The sequence below is a fragment of the Mustela lutreola genome, chromosome 15 (assembly GCF_030435805.1).
Source record: "Mustela lutreola isolate mMusLut2 chromosome 15, mMusLut2.pri, whole genome shotgun sequence".
NCBI lineage: Eukaryota > Metazoa > Chordata > Mammalia > Carnivora > Mustelidae > Mustela > Mustela lutreola.
This window is the reverse complement of record NC_081304.1, coordinates 2,281,069-2,298,499: the sequence shown is the minus strand read 5'-3', so window position 1 is coordinate 2,298,499 and position 17,431 is coordinate 2,281,069. Positions and strand designations below refer to the sequence as shown.

Below are 17,431 nucleotides of genomic sequence, written 5' to 3'. Positions count from 1 at the left end.
CCCCTTCCCGGGCTCGGGGCGCGGCGGTGGGCGCGGACGGGGAAGCCCCGCCAGCAGGGGGCGCGCGCGTCCGGAGACGCGCTCCCTTCCCAGGGCGCCTGCGCGGATAGCCTGTCGCCCGCCCCGCCCCGCCCCCCTGGCGCGTGCCCGCCTGCGCCTGAGGCCGGGTGGCCGCGGTGGGCCGGGGCGCGTGCGCGGACGCTAGCTGCTGGTGGCGGGGAGGATCGGACGCGCGTGCGCGGAGACTAACGGGGTTGGGGGGCGGTCGGAGAGCGAGGCGGGCTGGGCGCGCGTGCGCGGAGGCTGGAGGGGCGACCCCAGGTTGGACGCGCGTGCGCGGAGGTGAGCGGACCGCGGGCAGCGGGGGTTCCAGCGAAGGGCCGGCCGGGGACCGTCTGCGGCGGCCGCTGCGACAGGGGCTGGGCGGTCGGGGCGGCCGTGACTCCGTAAGGGGGCGGGACGGGTCGACGGGCGGGAGTGCCTGGCTGTGGCCGCGGCTGCAGAAGCTGAGCGCGTCCCCCCGGGTCCGCGCGCGGCGGGCCGCGGTGACGACGGGGACCCCGGGGATCCGCGGGGCCCTCCGCGCCCTCGGTGCTGGGCGACGGGCGGCCGTTTGCCCCGCTGTGGGGAGGAAACTGAGGCACGGGGCTGGACTTTGAACCCGCTCGTCTACACCGCCACTCGGGTGCGGGGAGCGGCGGCTCCGGCTCTTCCCTGAAGCGAGGTCACGGGGCCTCTGGGCCGGCGGCACCGCTTGACCTCCTGACCTTCTCCTTTTCCCCGTTTTGTCTGAATTGTCAAGCCCTCCGGAGGACAGTCTTCCCGCGTCCAGGGCCTTCCCCGCGCGGAGTGGAGACAGCGGCAGGGGCGGGTCCTGGCCCTGCCGTGCCCCTGGCCACCCCCTGGCCACCCCCCGCGCCCGGAATTCCGGTGGGGAGGGCCACCGGAGCCCTGGGCAGGAGCTCCCAAGAGCGGGTTCCCCAGGCGGCCTTGCGGTCACAGGGTGTCCCATGGGGCAGGTGCAGCTGGACCCTGTCGTATAAACACGTGCACATTTAGGCTTGGTCCCCAGCTCCTGAGACGCCGGGAACCTTGGCACTGGTAGTCTTTTCTGTGCTCACAGAATGGCCGCTGGGGCTTCTGGGCAGCCTCAGGTGGGGACCGGTCCGCAGAAGCAGGAGGCAGGAGTCCAGCGTGGAGACTGTCAGCCCACTTCCCCTACCCCCAGCCTCTGGGGAGGACAGAGGGGCTGGTGAGTGACAGTCACCAGTGGTCAGTGATTTAATCAGCTGTGCCTAGATAATGAAACCAAAACCCGTTGGGGTTCGGACAGCCTCTGAGCTGTGAACACGTTTCAGCGCAGGAGGGTGGGCGGCCTGCCCAGCGAGGGCGTGGGGGCTCTGGTCTCACCCCGTCCCCATCCCACGGCCTCCGGCTGCCCCATCCTTTACAATAAACAGGTAACAGGATGCAAAGCTCCTCCCTGAGTGTGCAGAGTTGTTCCAGCCAATCATCGAACTAGAGGCGGATGCAGGGAAGGGGCCGAACCCTTGAATTTATAGCCTGTTACTTGCTCAGAAGTGGGAGTGACAACGGGGGGGCTTGTGCCTGGGGTCTGAAGGGGGCAGTCCTGTGGGGCTGAGGCCTCACCTGTGGGGTCTGCGCCGACGCTGGGATTCATGTCAGAGTTGGAGTGAACCCCTGGGCTGGCCTCGGGAGAGCGGGACCGTTCGTTGGCGTGAGGGAAAACCCCACACGTGTGGGTCGGCAGTGCTGTGAACGAACGCGGTTCACTCGTGCACCCAACCCAGCAGTGGCCCACTGTGGCCACAGTGTCCCAGGGGCCCCGTTTGTGTGTGTGGCGGGTTCAGACTCCCTTGGGCCCTCACGGACGTCCACTGGCGTGTGACTTTTCCCCAGTCCTTGCATGTTTCTGGGGGCACGATGAGCGGCCCCCAGGCCTCTTGCGGAGCTTGCCCCTGTCTGCTCCGGGGCAGGCTGCTTCCCAGCCCACGACACTAGGGCAGGCCACCGCTGAGAGACCTTGACCTCACGAGCGGCCAGCTTTGGCTCAGGTCCTCCTGCCAGACCCGTGGCCTGGCGGGACCTTCCGCAGCCTACACGCCAGGCAGTCCAGGATGCTTGCCCGCGAGCACTCCTCCCCTCGGTATCTGACGCCGCTGAGGTCAGAGGTCAGCTCTTGGCTGGGGTGACAGCTCTCCTGGCAACCTCCCCGTTTTCCCTTGGAGAGAAGGGACCCCCCCCAATTAAATCCGTGCACGTTGGTCTTGTTGGTATCTTACTCCTCAGAGGAGCTGAGCCAATAACGTTCATCATAAGATATTTAGAACAGGGGCCCCCGGGTGGCTCAGATGGTGAGGCGTCTGCCTTCGGCTCAGGTCATGATTGCCAGGTCCTGGGATCGAGTCCCGCATCGGGCTCCTTGCTCAGTGGGGAGCCTGCTTCTCCCTCTCTCTCTGCTCCTCCCCCTGCTTGTGCTCTGACCGTCTCTCCTTCTGTCTCTGAATAAATGAGAAAAACTCGTAGGAAATACAGAGAAGCAAAAGGCAGGTTGTAGCGGCCTTAGCTCCTGAGCACCCAGAGAGAGGAGCTGCCACGCACCTGACCGCAGGGGCAGGGAGGGCCGTCCGGGAGTGTGGCCCTGGGCCGCAGCGCTGGCGACTTCTTACCAGGCTGTAGCCACTGCCCAGTCAGCAGAAGAGGGACCGAGGGAAAGTGGTGGGTGCCCTGAGGGCTCTTCCACTTCTAGCTCATTTGCCAAAACCGAATGACTCAGCCCCAGTCTCTGCAGAAGAGGGGCCGTGTGTCCGCCAGGCGTGCTGTGACTCGTCTGTTTGATTTACGAGCTTACCACATAGGTCTTTGCGTGTCATTAAATCATTTTACACACATTTTAAATGCTTTTCATTTGTAAGCAGTCGCAGTACAGGGCGTCCCGAAACTCCCTATTTGGGGCGTTCCTCGGCTGTCCCTTTTCCTTCCCTCGCTGCCTTTCTAAACAGCCAGCAGCTCTTCCCTCCCTGCCCGCCCCTGTTCTCGGCACACCTCACCCCGGGCACTGCCGGGCCAGCCGCCGGCCCGCGTCTAGACACTGCTGGGAGAGCCCCGCGACCCCCACCCCCAGCCCCTCCGCCCCGCCGTCCTTCCTGAGCCCCACTCCTCTCTCTGCAGGCCTCCAGGACCCAGCCGGCTGCCGCAGGGGCCGGCGACCATGGCCGCGCGGTGGCCTCCCAGCTCCCGCCCCCTGCTGGGGGTCTGCACCTTCGTGTCCCTGGCCACCGCTGTCTTCCTGGGGCACGTCCTACTCCGTGATTTCTTGGTGGTCCCCCAAGAGCAGCGCAGCTTCTCCCGAGTCCCTGAGCAGCTGTATCACACTCGCCAGCGGGGAGCCCGTGACCCGGGCCCCCAGCCCACCACAGGGCACCACGGCAGTCCCCGAGCGGCACCCAGCCAGTGCGATGTGCCCCCCAACAGCCGCTTCGACTGCGCCCCTGACAAGCCCATCACCCAGGAGCAGTGTGAGGCCCGGGGCTGCTGCTACCAGCCTGCGAGGCAGTGGCCTCAGGTCCCCCGGATGGGGCAGCCCTGGTGCTTCTTCCCACCCAGCTACCCGAGTTACAAGCTGGGGAACCTGACCAGCACGGAGACAGGCTACACGGCCACCCTGACCCGCACCAGCCCGACCTTCTTCCCCAAGGACATCTTGACCTTGCGGCTGGACCTGCTCCTGGAGACAGAGAGCCGGCTTCACTTCACGGTGGGCAGGGCCACACGGGGGCAGAGGAAACATGGGTGGGGAGCCTGTCAAGGTGGAACCGACTGGGTGCTGGTCTGGTGTCCAGATGTGTTGGGTGGCTTCGCTGGGAGCCCAGGAATAAGCACACGGTGCCTACACTCTGGGAGCCGTGGCCACTGAGACAGCGATCAGAAGGTTCTAGAACGTGCTCTGGAGGGCAGGGCCCAGGGCACAGTGGACTCACCCCAGTAAGTGCTCTCCCACCTGGGACCTTGAGTCCTATACGACAGGAGTCAGCAAGGGGAGGGGTGGAGAAGGAAGAAAGTGGAACGTTCCAGGCCGTGGGCCGTGGAATCTGGTGATCGTCCACCCCCTGAGGGCAGGACCTGTTGTCTGATTCACTCCCTGCAGATTTCCAGCCCCTGGAACCATCTGGCACATAGCAGGGGCCCAGCGGAAACCCAGGCGCTGAGTATGAGGAGGCCAAGCCAAAAGCGTCTGAGGCACAGAATTTGTAATAACTTTAACGAAGTGATTCCCAGCCGCTAGCATTTAACCGGGTGATTCCTGGGGAGCAGACAGAGCCAGGCTGGCTGCTCTGATCTGACCCTCAGCCACCGTGCGACAGGCATGCTGGGTGGAACGTTGTTGCCAGGTTCAGCCAGTAAAAATGCAGGATGCCAGTAACTTTGAATCCAGAAAACCGAGGAATGGGTTTATGGTTGTTAGCGTATGTCCCATGCAATATTTGAGACATACTGGGAGAAGTGTGTTTGGAATTCAGATTGCCTGGGTGTTGTGTGTCTTCCCCGGAGACCCACGCGGGGTGTTCCCTGGCCTCGGGATGCAAGGACACGGAGGCTCAGCGGACCATGTCGCCCGCGCGGCCACGCTGCGTGTGGCCACGCTGGGCCGTGCGCGGAGTCCCCACTCCTCTGGAGGGTGAGGGCGGGGTGATGGGGGGAAGGCGTGCCAGTCCACAGAGAGCCTCACGGCGCCAACATCTGACTTCTAGATCAAAGATCCCGCCAACAGGCGCTACGAGGTGCCCTTGGAGACCCCGCGTGTCCACAGCCGGGCCTCGACCACGCTCTACAGCGTGGAGTTACGAGAGGAGCCCTTTGGGGTGGTCGTGCGCCGGAAGCTGGACGGCCGGGTGCTGTGAGTGCTGGTCTCAGTGTCCCGACCCCAGTGGGAGGGTCAGGGCACCATCCTCCACACTCCCTCGGGCCACCTCCCCGCTCCCTCCACCGGGACCCCTCCCTCCCCTCGCTCAGCTCCTCAGCCACCCCTCTGCAGAGGCCCCCCTGATGTCCCCCAGGGAGGGCCCGCTGGGGTGCATCCTACCAGGGACCTTTGGCAATGGCTGTCCCACACAGATCGCCCGCCCCAGTGTCGAAGGTGCCCAGGCTGAGAAACCTCGGTCCGCAGTGAAACGGCACCCCCACTGCGGGCGGCGTCCCCCCACTGCGGGCAGCGTCCCCTTGCTGCTTCCTGTTCATGTGCATGTGATTTAGCTTCCAGTGGCATGTGTCACTCAGGTGCATCAGGCACTCCAACAGCTGAGCAGTAGGTACTGTTACTGCCCCGCTGCCCGGACAGGGAGACTGAGGCAGGCCCTGAGGGCAGCTCCTGAGCCCCGGCATCCGTGTTATTGGCCACTGTCTGTGTCCCGTCCCCCGGGGCTTCTGTCCGCTGAGGTCTTAGGTTTGTCTGAATCGTGGCTGCTGTCTGCTCGCCAAGGAGCCTTTCCCGTTCCAGACGCTCGCTCCTGGATCTCCGGCTCCTAACGAGGTTCTGACCCACAGTGGACGCCGGCAGGATGGTTAGGGAGGACAAGGGCATCGGTCAGGCATGCCTTCGCCTCCGGGGGACACGTCCCCTCCCCATCACACCCTGGGGGTTGGATGCACCACAGTGTCCTGGAATCCAGTGTGGTGGCCGTGACCCGTGTCTGACGGGTCCCCTGCCAGAGTGCCCCTGTCTGTCCTGATAGTGGATTCTGCAAGCACATTCTCACCCTGGGCCCTTTGCCTGTACAGTCCCACGTAAATGAGTGCCCTGGGTGGACAGGGCTCCTTTTTGTCACTGGACGCAGTTCCATGTTTGGGAGCGAGCTTGGACTTGCCTTAGGAGAACTCACCTCTTGAAATGCGTTTTCTGCTCCTTCTGGGCTGAGCGTTCTGGAGCTGCCCCAGGGCTGACACAGTGGAAGGAGGCAGGGAGTGAGGCCAGGTACGATGTCATAACAGTGCTGAGAAAGTTCTAGAGAGGAGCCGAGCGGTGCGGATGCAGAGGGCAGGGCTGGCTCTGGAGTGAGGGGCTCCAGAAGGCCTCTCTAGGAAGCTGACCTTTGAGCAGAGATCTGAGAGACGTTTTCCGAAGTGTTGAATCAGATTTTGGTCTTGAAAAAGAAAAGTCTTGCCCCGGGGCAGGCGCGATGGGATGTCAACCCATGAAATCAGCATTAATCGATCTTTCGCGCCCATCTGTGGTTCTTGCCTTGTCCGGACACCGAGCCGCCTCAGGGGGTCCTGCCCCCCCCCGGGTGGACAGCTCCATGGGCTCTGGGGAAGGACCTGGCCAGCGTCTGGGAGTAGATTTGGTCCTTGCAGAAGGATCTTGAGGCCGCCTCAAGGACTAGAAGGGTTCCGGCAGCCTTTGCCCTTGCTGCTAGCTGGTGCTGGGCACCTGCTAGCAGCAAGGGCTTATGGAGCTGTTCCTTTCTGGATGCCCGCCTAGGGCAACGTGGACAGAGCCAGGTAGTGTGGGGGGAGCTCTCCACCCCTGGGGCAGGTACCCTGGGTCGCTGGGCCTCCCCTGGCTGCCTCTGTCCCAGGGTCAGTGTGTCACAGCGTGGCCAGGCCACTCCAGCCCTCCTCAGGGGACAGCAGGGGTCTCTCTGGTCATCTGGCCGCCTAGGATGCCAAGGCTGCTGGGCTCTTCCTGGCAGGCTGAACACGACGGTGGCGCCCCTGTTCTTCGCCGACCAGTTTCTGCAGCTGTCCACCTCCCTGCCGTCCCAGCACATCGTGGGCCTTGCCGAGCATCTCGGCTCCCTGACGCTCAGTACCAGCTGGACCAAGATCACCCTCTGGAACCGGGACATCGCCCCCGCGGTAAAGGGGACGGCGAGGCGGGGACTGGAGGCACCACGTGGGGGCGGGCGCTAACGAGCTGTGTCCACACGCCCAGCCCAACGTGAACCTGTATGGGTCCCACCCTTTCTACCTGGTGCTGGAGGACGGTGGGTCGGCTCACGGCGTCTTTCTGCTGAACAGCAACGCCATGGGTAAGCAGGTGGGCACCCGGTCCCCGTGTCCCGCAGCCAGCGCTCTCTGAGCCCCCAGGCCGGCGGCCTCCCTCAGTGTGGCTGCACCCCGCCCCCCCTTCAGGGGGTGAGCACGGGGCTGTGGGCACCTGTCCAGACCGGCCAGCGGCAGAGGACGGGGCCGTGTGGAGGGCCTGGGGCATTGTTTGCCTCCCCAAGAAATGAGGCCGGTGGGCCGTGGCTTCTGCCAGCTTCGCCCTTAGGTACCCCAAGGTACACTCTGGGAACCCGGCTCTGAGCAGAGGCCCGGAAAGGGGAGTCCTGGGGTCTGTTCGGCTCCAGGCTCTCAAAGGAGTCAGGCTCAGGGGAACTGTCCCCAGGCCCCAAGCAGGCTGCTCCCAGCTTCCCTGGTGGGATGTGACCCCTCTTCAAGGTGCCGTGTAGGCGGGGGGCTGGGGGGAAGGCGGCGCGGGTATTTGTGCCTGAGCCCCAGGGCTGCCTCCCCCAGATGTGGTCCTGCAGCCGAGCCCGGCCCTCAGCTGGAGGTCGACAGGTGGGGTCCTGGACGTGTACATCTTCCTGGGCCCTGAGCCCAAGAGCGTGGTGCAGCAGTACCTGGAAATCGTGGGTAGGCCTGATCCACGGCCCCGCGCCCCCCATCCCGCCTGCCCCCGCCGCCCCCTCGGGTCCCTCCCCCCCACCCCACTGCCTGCCTGCTCACGGAGCCTCCCTCATCCCGCCTGACCGCAGGCTACCCATTCATGCCGCCCTACTGGGGCCTGGGCTTCCACCTCTGCCGCTGGGGCTACTCCTCCACCGCCGTCACCCGCCAGGTGGTAGAGAACATGACCAGGGCCCACTTCCCCCTGGTGAGTGCTGGGAGGGCGTGCTCAGGGGGGCTGGGCCAGGACGCAGGCCCCCGGGCCGGCTGCAGCAGACCCTGTGCTGGCCGCAGGACACCCAGTGGAATGACCTGGACTACATGGACGCCAGGAGGGACTTCACCTTCAACACGGACGGCTTCGCGGACTTCCCGGCCATGGTGCGGGAGCTGCACCAGGGCGGCCGGCGGTACGTGATGATCGTGGTGAGTGGCCCTCCTGTCCCGTGCCGCGTGGGGGCTGCCTCTCCGGAAAGGGGGGCCGGGCGCAGGGCCGGGCTCTTAAGAGCCCCACACTCCTGGGGCCAGTTCTCCCGGCCGAGCGTCCAGCTGCATGGCTGGAGGAGACGGGGAGGGGGCGCTGAGGCCGAGGGGCTGCACGGTGGACACCCCACGGTGGAGGGATCCGGTCTGCCCGGGTCGGAATCGTGCTGACACTGGCCGTTTCCCTCAGTTCAACCCTCGGAGCGCAGCCAGCATCTGTGGCTGCTCAGGGCAGGGAGGGCGGATGGGGACCTTCTTTTATTCTGAAACTGGAAAACCTGTAAAGCAGAGCCCAGACGTGCACGCAAGGGGCCCCGCGGGCCAGTCTCTCCCCAGACGTGTGCATCAGCGCCCCGCCCCCTCCTGCCTCTGTTCTTCCTAAAGATGTATTGGGAGCATTTTCCTGTTTCCCCACTAATTGGTGCCTGGCTTTGGGTGTTCCCTTCTCCTCTGACCCCGCTCAGGACCCTGCCATCAGCAGTTCAAGTCCCCCCGGTAGCTACCGACCCTACGACGAGGGTCTGCGGAGGAAGGTTTTCATCACCAACGAGACCGGGCAGCCTCTGATTGGGAAGGTAGGGTGGGGGCCACTGAGGGCCTGGGGTGAGAAAGCAAGAGGCCCAGCCTGGGGGAGCAGGGGGCTCACTGTTGCGAAGAGGACAGGATTCAAGAAACCACGTTGTCCAGTGAGACAGTGTAGGGCAGGTGGGGGAGGGTCGCAGCTGGAAGTGCCGGGGGCTGCGGATCGAAGCCACCTCGAATCCTTCCATCAGAGGCCCTTGACTCTGTGGGCAGCTGGGCCCAGCCCAGGCATGAGCTCTGCAGACCCTCGGCAGGGGTCTCTGTGTCCTCAGCCCCCGGGGGCTTCCCAGCTCTTCCCACAGGGTGCCTGGCAGAGCCCCCGACTTCCTGTTCCAGAGCGTGCCCGTAACCAAGGGAAGGTGTTCCCCGCTGAGGGGAGGCTTAGGGAGGCCATCAGGGGTGCAGAGGTCCGTGACTCTGTCCCAGGGCCCTTGTCTGAAAGTGAGGTCTCAGCCGAGTGTCCCCCCACGGCCCCTACTGCCACCGCCGCTCACTTCCATAGCCCTCCCACTCCCACGCGGACGAGCAAGGCTGTAGCTCTGGGGGGGCCTGGTCTCCCCGCTGGCCTTTCCTGCAGGTGTGGCCCGGATTCACCGCCTTCCCCGACTTCACCAGCCCCGAGGCCCTGGACTGGTGGCAGGACATGGTGTCCGAGTTCCACGCCCAGGTGCCCTTCGACGGCATGTGGATCGTGAGTGTCCCGAGGGCTGTGGGACTGGCCGCCACCGTCTGCCACCCAGGGCAGGGCGCCCACCGCCAGGGCCTCTTTTGCAGGACATGAACGAGCCGTCCAACTTCGTAAAGGGCTCTGTGGACGGCTGCCCCGACAACGCGCTGGAGAACCCGCCCTACGTGCCAGGTGCGCTCCCCTCCCGCCCCCACGCGCCGCTGTCCTTTCTGAGGAGCCGATGGCGCAGCCACCCCGGGAAGGGGAGGGCAGTCCTGGGAGGAAGGTCGGGCTGGGGAGACATCAGCCAGGCAGTGCGGACCGGGGCACCCGCTGCTGGCCGGGGCCCTCCAGAGGGACGGTGTCTCGGGCTCAGGGACAGGAAGGGGAGAGACCGGAAATGGGTCTAGAGCAGGTGGGCGTGCAGTCCGCGATCTGCAGAGGTCGGCCTCAGCCTCCACCTCTCCCTGTCCTTGGAAGGGGGGAGATACCCCCCGTTCCAAGGGGCCTCCTGGGACGTGGGGGCACCCGCGGGCCAGGCGGAGGCTCCACAGACGGAGACGGCCTGCTTCTCTTCCAGGGGTGGTCGGCGGGACCCTGCGGGCCGCCACCGTCTGTGCCTCCAGCCGCCAGTTCCTCTCCACGCACTACAACCTGCACAACCTGTACGGCCTCACAGAAGCCCTGGCGTCCCACAGGTGAGGGCTGTGCTCACGGCTGCCCCGTGCCCCGGAGGAGGGCCCGGTGGCGAGCACACAGAGACCCAGCGGGAGCCTGGAGGGACACCTGTCCTCCCTGTGACACGCTCACCTTGCCGGGCGGCCCAGCGGCTTGACCCGGACCCCTGCCCTCCTGGCCTCGGCCCTCTCGGCGGCTCGCTCCCCGCTCTGCCTCCCTCCTGCGCCCCAACCTGAGGCGCGGGGTCACGCGGGGCTCCCGGGCAGCCCTGCTCCGCACTGCCCTGTCTCCCTGCTCTGCACAGGGCCCTCGTGAAGGCTCGGGGGACGCGGCCCTTTGTGATCTCCCGCTCGACCTTCGCCGGCCACGGCCGATACGCCGGCCACTGGACAGGGGACGTGTGGAGCAGCTGGGAGCAGCTGTCCTACTCCGTGCCGGGTGAGAGCCCCTGTCCGGAGAAGCGCCTCAGAACGGGGCGCCGGGCCCAGCCCAGCCCAGCGAGACGCTGCTGGCGCACGCGGGACAAGAGACCTGTGGGCCCCTGTGCCCCGAGCCCCGTGCAGGGCCTCACCCGTGCGGGTGGGCTTCCCTGGGGTGCTGTGCCGCTGTGGCAGGCCGCGATGTGGTTTCCAAGCATCCCCATCACTGACTCGCGCCGGCCGCTGCCAGCGAAGCAGTCAGATTCCGTCCTCAAGATGTCCCTTCTGGCGACCTGAGCCCAGCCTGTGGGTGCCACCCACCCCACCGGCGGAGCAGAGTTTGACTTTCGTTCCCAACAGCTCTGATGCTGCAGACACGTGCTGGGCAGGGAGAAGGGGCCGGGGCCCTCCCTGGGTCAGCTCCTGGCACTGCTGGGCCTCCCACAACCCCCCAGCCTGGGAGCGCTCTGGTGGGGGCCGGCCTTCGGCGGTGCGGGGTGCGTCTGCAGACCTTCGGGCCATGGGGAAGCCCTGCGAGGCGAGCTCTTGGAGGAGGAGCCATTCCTCCTTCCAGAAGCTGCCGTCCGGCTCTGCCCACAAATGCCCCTGGCTCCTATGTCACCCTGGGGCCGGCATAGCTCGCCAGGGCCCAGGCCCCGCAGGCCAGTCTCTGAAGCCCTTTGGAGTGGGTTCCAGGCCCTGTGCCCACTCCTGGTTCTCGGGCTGTAGCGTTCGTGGGCACTGATCATTCCATGGCAGAGGTCACATTGGTCCTGGGACCTGTTGCAAGCCAGGCCCCAGGCTGGGTCAGGTCTGCCCTTCGGCTGCCGGTCCCCGAGGAGACCCTGAGGAGAGGGAGGGCCCAGAGCAGCCCCGTCCTGCCGACAGTGGCGGGTCACCCCTGCTGATAGGACCTGCAGCCACCTGACCCTTCAGCAGCTCGGGGGCTCGCTGACCTCCCGGCCGCACGCACCAGCTCACACTGGCCGCTGATGGCCCAGAAACGTGGGCTCCCCCAGCCCTGGAGGCTCGTGGTCCGACTCACGGCATCGGAGCGGAGAGCCCTTCTTCGTGTCCTCCAGCTCCTGGGAGTGGCCAGCAGCCCTCGGTGTCCTTCATGGGGGGCTGTCCCTCCAGCTCTGCCTCCGTTCTCGCTCGGCCATCTGCCCCGTATGTGTCGTCACGGTCCGGGCTTCCTCTCACGCGGTCACCAGGTGTACTGGGTCAGGACCTCCGGTGACCTCGACTGAGTGGTCGCCGCCAAGAGCCCCTTTCCAAATAAGGTCACCTCACAAGCACAGAGGGTTAGGACTCGAGCACCCCTTTTGTGGGGACACACTTCCACCCTAATGGGCCGCTCTGCCCACCCCGGATGTCAGCAGGAGGTCTGCGAGGGACCCCCTTCTGCTGACCACGAGTGGAAGACGCCAGGGCCAGCGCCGTACTGAACGGTGGGGCGGGGGCAGGGGGGGTAAGCCCCAGTCTGGCTCTGCCCCCCCAGAAATCCTGCTGTTCAATCTGCTGGGGGTGCCGCTGGTGGGCGCTGACGTCTGTGGCTTCCTGGGCAACACCTCGGAGGAGCTGTGTGTGCGCTGGACCCAGCTGGGCGCCTTCTACCCGTTCATGCGGAACCATAACGACCTCAACAGCCTGGTAGGGGCCGGGCGGGCCGGGCGGGGGTCTGCCCTGGGGGTCCCACTGCGGACGTAGCGGGCTGGCGTCCATGCCAGCAGGCTGGGTCTTCCGTGGGAGAGGCGGGGACCTCGCAGCCTAAGAGCCAGACGCCCCCTCCCCTCCTCTCCCCCACTGCAGCCTCAGGAGCCCTACAGGTTCAGCGAGACGGCGCAGGAAGCCATGCGGAAGGCCCTCGGCCTGCGCTACGCACTCCTGCCCTACCTGTACTTGCTCTTCCACCGGGCCCACGTCCTGGGCGAGACTGTGGCTCGGCCCCTCTTCCTAGAGTGAGTACCCGGGGTCGGGGAGGGAGGGCCCACAGGCTGACCACCGGCCTAATGGCCAGCAGGACCCCCATCCTGCTGGACAGGGGTGTCCCCAGACCGAGGGAGGAGGGAGGAATCCCAGGCCCTCCCTACTGGGGGCCCTTTGCACCCCCACTTCCCACCTGTGAGATTGCAGCTCAGGGCTAGGGACGGCGCAGGTTCCTGAAAACCCAGGGTGAGGGACACCCAAGTGCAGACCAGGCCAACCGGACAGTAAAGCAAGTTGTCAAGCCGTCCCGGGGTTGGCTTACAGGGGAAAGGACCTTGGAAAAAGCCCAGCTGATGTCCCCAAGTAGGACTCAGATGCGTCAGAGATGCCCGTAAGAAAATACCGTGCCCGGCCCGTGGGTCAAAGCAGTCCCATGTGGTACAGATCTGTTAGCTCTTTGCAAAAATCCATTTTCCTCTCACGCGGTGCAAACGCAAGTTGCAGGTGGGTTACACCCTTAGACATCGAAACTGAAGCTCTAGGAAGTTCCACAGGACACAGAAGCGAACGTCCCCCACTGGCTGGAGGAGGGGGTTGAATTTAGGAAGAAAAGTTATACTTCTCTGAACAGAAACTGAGACCATTATGACTTCCCTCATCGCGGAATCGCGAAGGCACACACACTGGGGTCATCAGTGTCCCAAACTGACAGGGACAATGCAGACTGGTTGATGGGACCAGGACGAGCCAGCAGCAGACCAGTGGCCGGGAAGTTTGTCACACGGGGGCCACGGACGGTGCCCTGCCCCGAGTGTGTGGCCGGGGAGAGGGCCTGTTTGCCTCCCGCGCCGAGCTCCGGGGGCTGGGACCAGCCTCGCCCCGTCCCGCCTGGAGTCCTCTGGCTCCTTGTGATTCCCTGAGGGCCTCCTGAACATGCTGAGGTCACCAGATCCATGCGCCCGCCTCTCGTGTTTGAAGGTTCCCCGAGGACCCGCACACATGGACCGTGGACCGCCAGCTCCTGTGGGGGGCGGCTCTGCTCATCACGCCCGTGCTTGAGGCCGGGAAGGTCCAAGTGACAGGCTACTTCCCCCCGGGCACATGGTACGACCTGCAGATGGTGAGTCCCAGAGACCAAAGGTGTCCCTCCTCCGGGGCCTGGGGGGTGGGCCAGAAGGCGGAAGGGAGCCCGTGTGTGGGGACCCGGCGGCCTGAGGGCCTCCGCCTGCGTTTTCACACCCAGGCTTCGCAGTGACCCATTTTCTAGATGAGAAGACTGAGGCCCGAGAGGCCCTGGTCTCCAGTTCTCCCACTCCAGAGTCCTGCGCCCGCGCCAAGCCTGCGTCAGGCTCCTCGTGACGGCCCTGGGGCTCCTGCACTGTCCTGACTCTTGACACGCCGTCTCCCTCCAGGTGCCGGGAGAGGCCTTCGGCAGCTCCCCACGTCCTCCTCGGGCTCCCCTCATGTCCGCCATCCACAGCAAGGGGCAGTGGGTGACGCTCCCAGCCCCACTGGACACCATCAACGTGCATCTGCGGGCTGGGCACATCATCCCCCTGCAGGTACCCGGGCCGGGCCCCCGAGCCTGTCCGCCCAGCTCTGGGGCTGCCAGACCCCATGCTGTCCCTTCAGGAGAGGGTCCGTCCCCAAACCTCAGGCAGAGAGGACAGCGACTAAGGGTTGAAGACGAGCTGATGTGCTGTGCCGGCGGGGGGCGGGGAGTCCTGCCTCGTGTCCCCTCCTTGGGAAGCAGCGTGCAAGCCTCCGTGGGCTGCTCGTGTCCTCGAGGGTGTCTGCGATGGCCAGAGGGGTCAGGACAGGCGCCCCAGCCCCTCGGGTGTAGGCTGTCCTGTGGGTCCTGCCTCCTTGCAGCACGGACTTGTCCCAGCCCAGCGTCCTTCCCGTCCTGACTCCGGAGGCCTCTGCCAGGCTTGAGATGGTGACACGCGCCCCTGCTCTTCCAGGGCCCTGGCCTCACAACCACAGAGTCCCGGAAGCAGCCCATGGCCCTGCTCGCCGCCCTGACCGTGAACGGGGAGGCCCGAGGGGAGCTGTTCTGGGATGACGGGGAGAGCCTGGGGGTGCTGGAGCGCGGGGACTACACGGAGGTCACCTTCCTGGCTAGGAATGTGAGTCCCAGCACCTGCTGGGGCTGGTGGGCGCCGTGGGGACCCCTTGTCCCTGGGTCCGCCTCGTGAAGGGAGCAGGGCCTGTGGGCCAGCCGCCCTGAGCCGGTCCTCACGCACCTGCTGGTGTCCTGAGGGTTTGCCCAAAGCCCCCCACCCCCCGCCGACCCCCGCTGGTGGGGCTTCTTGGGCCATCGCTGACACCTCGCTTCTGTGTCCCCGTTCCGCCAGAACACCATCGTGAGCGAGCTGGTGCGCGTGACTGGCGAGGGGGCCGGCCTGCCGCTGAGGAGGGTGACCGTCCTGGGGGTGGCCGTGGCCCCCAGCCAGGTCCTCTCCAACGGCGTCCCTGTCTCCAACTTCAACTACAGCCCCGATACCAAGGCAAGAGGGCCCACAGCTGGGGTCCGAGGGCTTGTCCCCCAGGACGGTCGGGGGGCAGGAGGTGCCAAGGACCCCCAGGACCTGGTGCCCTCTGAGCCGGGCCTTCCAAGGGTGAGGGAAGGAGGGTAAGCACAGGCCCCGCGCGCCCTGGATCTCTGCTCCGCTGGTGCCTACACAGACGGTGGCGCGTGGGCCATGTTTAAATGCCAGCCTGCTTCAGGCTGGGGCGGCCAACACAGAGGACACCGTCCTCCGAATTCAGCTGGGGAGGCCCAGAGCCAGAAGCCCCCGGGGCTGGGGCCGTCCCCAAGCACACTGCTCACTCCAGCCCGGGGTCCCGTGTGCCGGAGCTCGGGACCTCCCCTCTGAGGGCACCTGTCTGGTGGTCAGTTTTTACTTTTTTTAAAATTTTTATCTTTAAAAGATTTTATTTATTTGAGAGAGAAAGAGGGAAAGAGCACAAGCAGGAGAAGTAGAGAGAGAGGAGGAAGCAGGCTTCCCGCTGAGCAGGGAACCTGATGCGGGACTCGATCCGGGGCCCTTGGATCATGATCTGAGCCCCCCAGGCGCCCCAGTCAATTTTTATTTCTTGTTTTTCCCCAGACCCTGGACATCCCCGTGTCCCTGCTGATGGGACGGCAGTTTGTCATCAGCTGGTCGTGACCTGGGCCGGTGGTGTGCCGATCCTGTACGGGAGGAGACCGGTTTCACAGAGGCCCCGGCGCCTGTGACCTCCTGGTTAGGACGTGTGGGTGGGCCTCGGGGTCAGACACGCCTGCCCCACGTCTCATGGCGCCGCCCTCCCTCAAGAACCCCGGTCTGCCTGTGTGTCTACCTCTTGGGACCAGGGGCTCTGGGCCAGCAACACGCCGGACGGTTCTCCGCACAGATCCCATGGGCCGTGGCCCCAGGGTTGCCTCGTGTGTGCAGCGCTATTCTGGAAGGCTTACCTCTCCGTAGCTTGTCACTGGAATGAGAATGATGTCGCCTGCCCCCAGCTCCCCGCCCGAGACAGCATAGGTGCGCTCCAGATGAGGATGTTGTGCCTGCACCCCGAGGTCACGCCGCGGGCGGCTGTGCTGCTCTGGCCCGGTAAAAGGACAGGGCTGGGCAGCCACCGCAGCCTGCTTTCTGGGCAATGCCCCCCGGCAGCAGGGGGAGCTGTCCCCTGCCCCCCGTCCAATGAGAGCGGGCTGGGGGATCTCCGGAGGGTTCACAGGACCCAGGGAAACCCTTGATCTTAAGTGCAATTATTACTAATAAAGGGGTCATTGCAATCAAGCTTCTGCTGGTCCTTCTGGGATTCGGGGCAGAAACGATGTGTCTCAGGGCCAGGACATGGAGGCAGCCCCTCCGTCCCAGCCTGCCCCTGGATGCTCTGGGGGGGTGGGGGCAGCTGCACGCATGCCACACCCCAGGCTCTCAAAGCAGCAGAGCCCTGTGCCACCTTCCCGGCACCACTCGGGCCTGGAGAATGTCCCACTGGGCGTGGAGTCGAGGCAGGGTGGGTGGGAGGTGGGCCCCTACACCTCACCCCAGGCAACTAGTCTGCAGTGTGTTTTCCAGAAGTTTATGGAAAGGGGAGCTTCCCGCACGTTGTCCCGCTGAGATCACTCGGCCGGATTCCTCCGACACTCGCCTACGCTGTACGTCCCTGCTCGCCTCCGAGTGGGGATGCCACCGTGGGCCTCGGGGCTGGCTGCGATCCGGGGCCGGTGTGAATAAAGCTGCACTGAGTGGTTTCCCGGGTCCTCACTTCTCTTGAGCACAGGCCAGGGTGGCACGGTCAGGTCATATGGGGGCGGGTGTGACTCACGTTCTAGAAGCTGCCAAACTGCTCTCCAATGTGCTGGTGCTGGTCCGCATTCCCGCCAGCAGCCAGAGTGCCCGCTGCCCCGCATCCTCGCCGACTTGGGACTAGTCCGCTGGCCTTTGGCATCCTGGCGAGAATGGGGCTCGCGGTTCCAAACACGTGTCCCTGCACACAAGCCATGCCAAGCACCTTTTTGCAGACTTTGGCTATCTGTCACCCATGAATTTCTCTGGGGAAGTGTCTCTTCAAATCTTTGGCCTTTTTTTAACGTGGAGTGGCGGCCTTGTTACTGACTTACACTACACATCTATCATAGATATTGTAGTCTTTCCATTGCTACTGTAACAAATGACTACAAGCTCAGTGGCTAAAAACAGCAGAATCACCTCGTTGTGGTGCTGGTGGCAGGGAGGGCAGCCAAGGTCTCCCTCCAGGCTGCTTCCTCCCTGCAGGCTCTGGGCCCGAATCCGGTTCCTCGCCGGTGCAGGCTGCTGGCAGACGTCGGCCGCACGGGTTTGGAGGTCTGGGCTCGGGCTCCCGCCCGCTGCGAACCATGTCTAGAGGCTGCGGCTCGCCTTGGCCGTGGAGCTTCCAAGCCCAGTGACGGTGGGTGGGGCGCGTCAGACCCCTCTGGCCGACCAAAGTCTAGAATATGATTGGG

At 65.2% G+C, this 17,431-nt stretch overlaps 1 protein-coding gene across 5 annotated transcripts; it reads left to right on the top strand.

The window, feature by feature from the left end:
- The first annotated feature begins 210 nt into the window (after positions 1 to 210).
- On the top strand, positions 211 to 16,238 carry GAA (alpha glucosidase). 5 transcript variants are annotated; one of them, XM_059147327.1, is made up of 22 exons: positions 293 to 342; positions 803 to 861; positions 1,124 to 1,252; positions 3,193 to 3,778; positions 4,773 to 4,918; positions 6,711 to 6,876; positions 6,953 to 7,049; positions 7,537 to 7,656; positions 7,779 to 7,897; positions 7,984 to 8,115; positions 8,637 to 8,747; positions 9,332 to 9,445; positions 9,529 to 9,613; positions 10,002 to 10,119; positions 10,404 to 10,537; positions 12,020 to 12,171; positions 12,331 to 12,479; positions 13,426 to 13,567; positions 13,860 to 14,009; positions 14,412 to 14,576; positions 14,805 to 14,957; positions 15,561 to 16,238. In XM_059147327.1, exons 3-22 carry the CDS (start codon positions 1,125 to 1,127, stop codon positions 15,618 to 15,620), a joined length of 3,027 nt encoding a protein of 1,008 aa, XP_059003310.1. In that variant the 5' UTR covers positions 293 to 342; positions 803 to 861; position 1,124; the 3' UTR covers positions 15,621 to 16,238. The 5 variants fall into 5 exon arrangements, with proteins under 5 accessions (XP_059003312.1, XP_059003310.1, XP_059003315.1 ...); XM_059147328.1 differs by lacking the exon at positions 293 to 342 and adding an exon at positions 372 to 446; XM_059147332.1 differs by lacking the exons at positions 293 to 342; positions 1,124 to 1,252 and adding an exon at positions 371 to 446.
- The last annotated feature ends 1,193 nt before the right edge of the window (positions 16,239 to 17,431 follow it).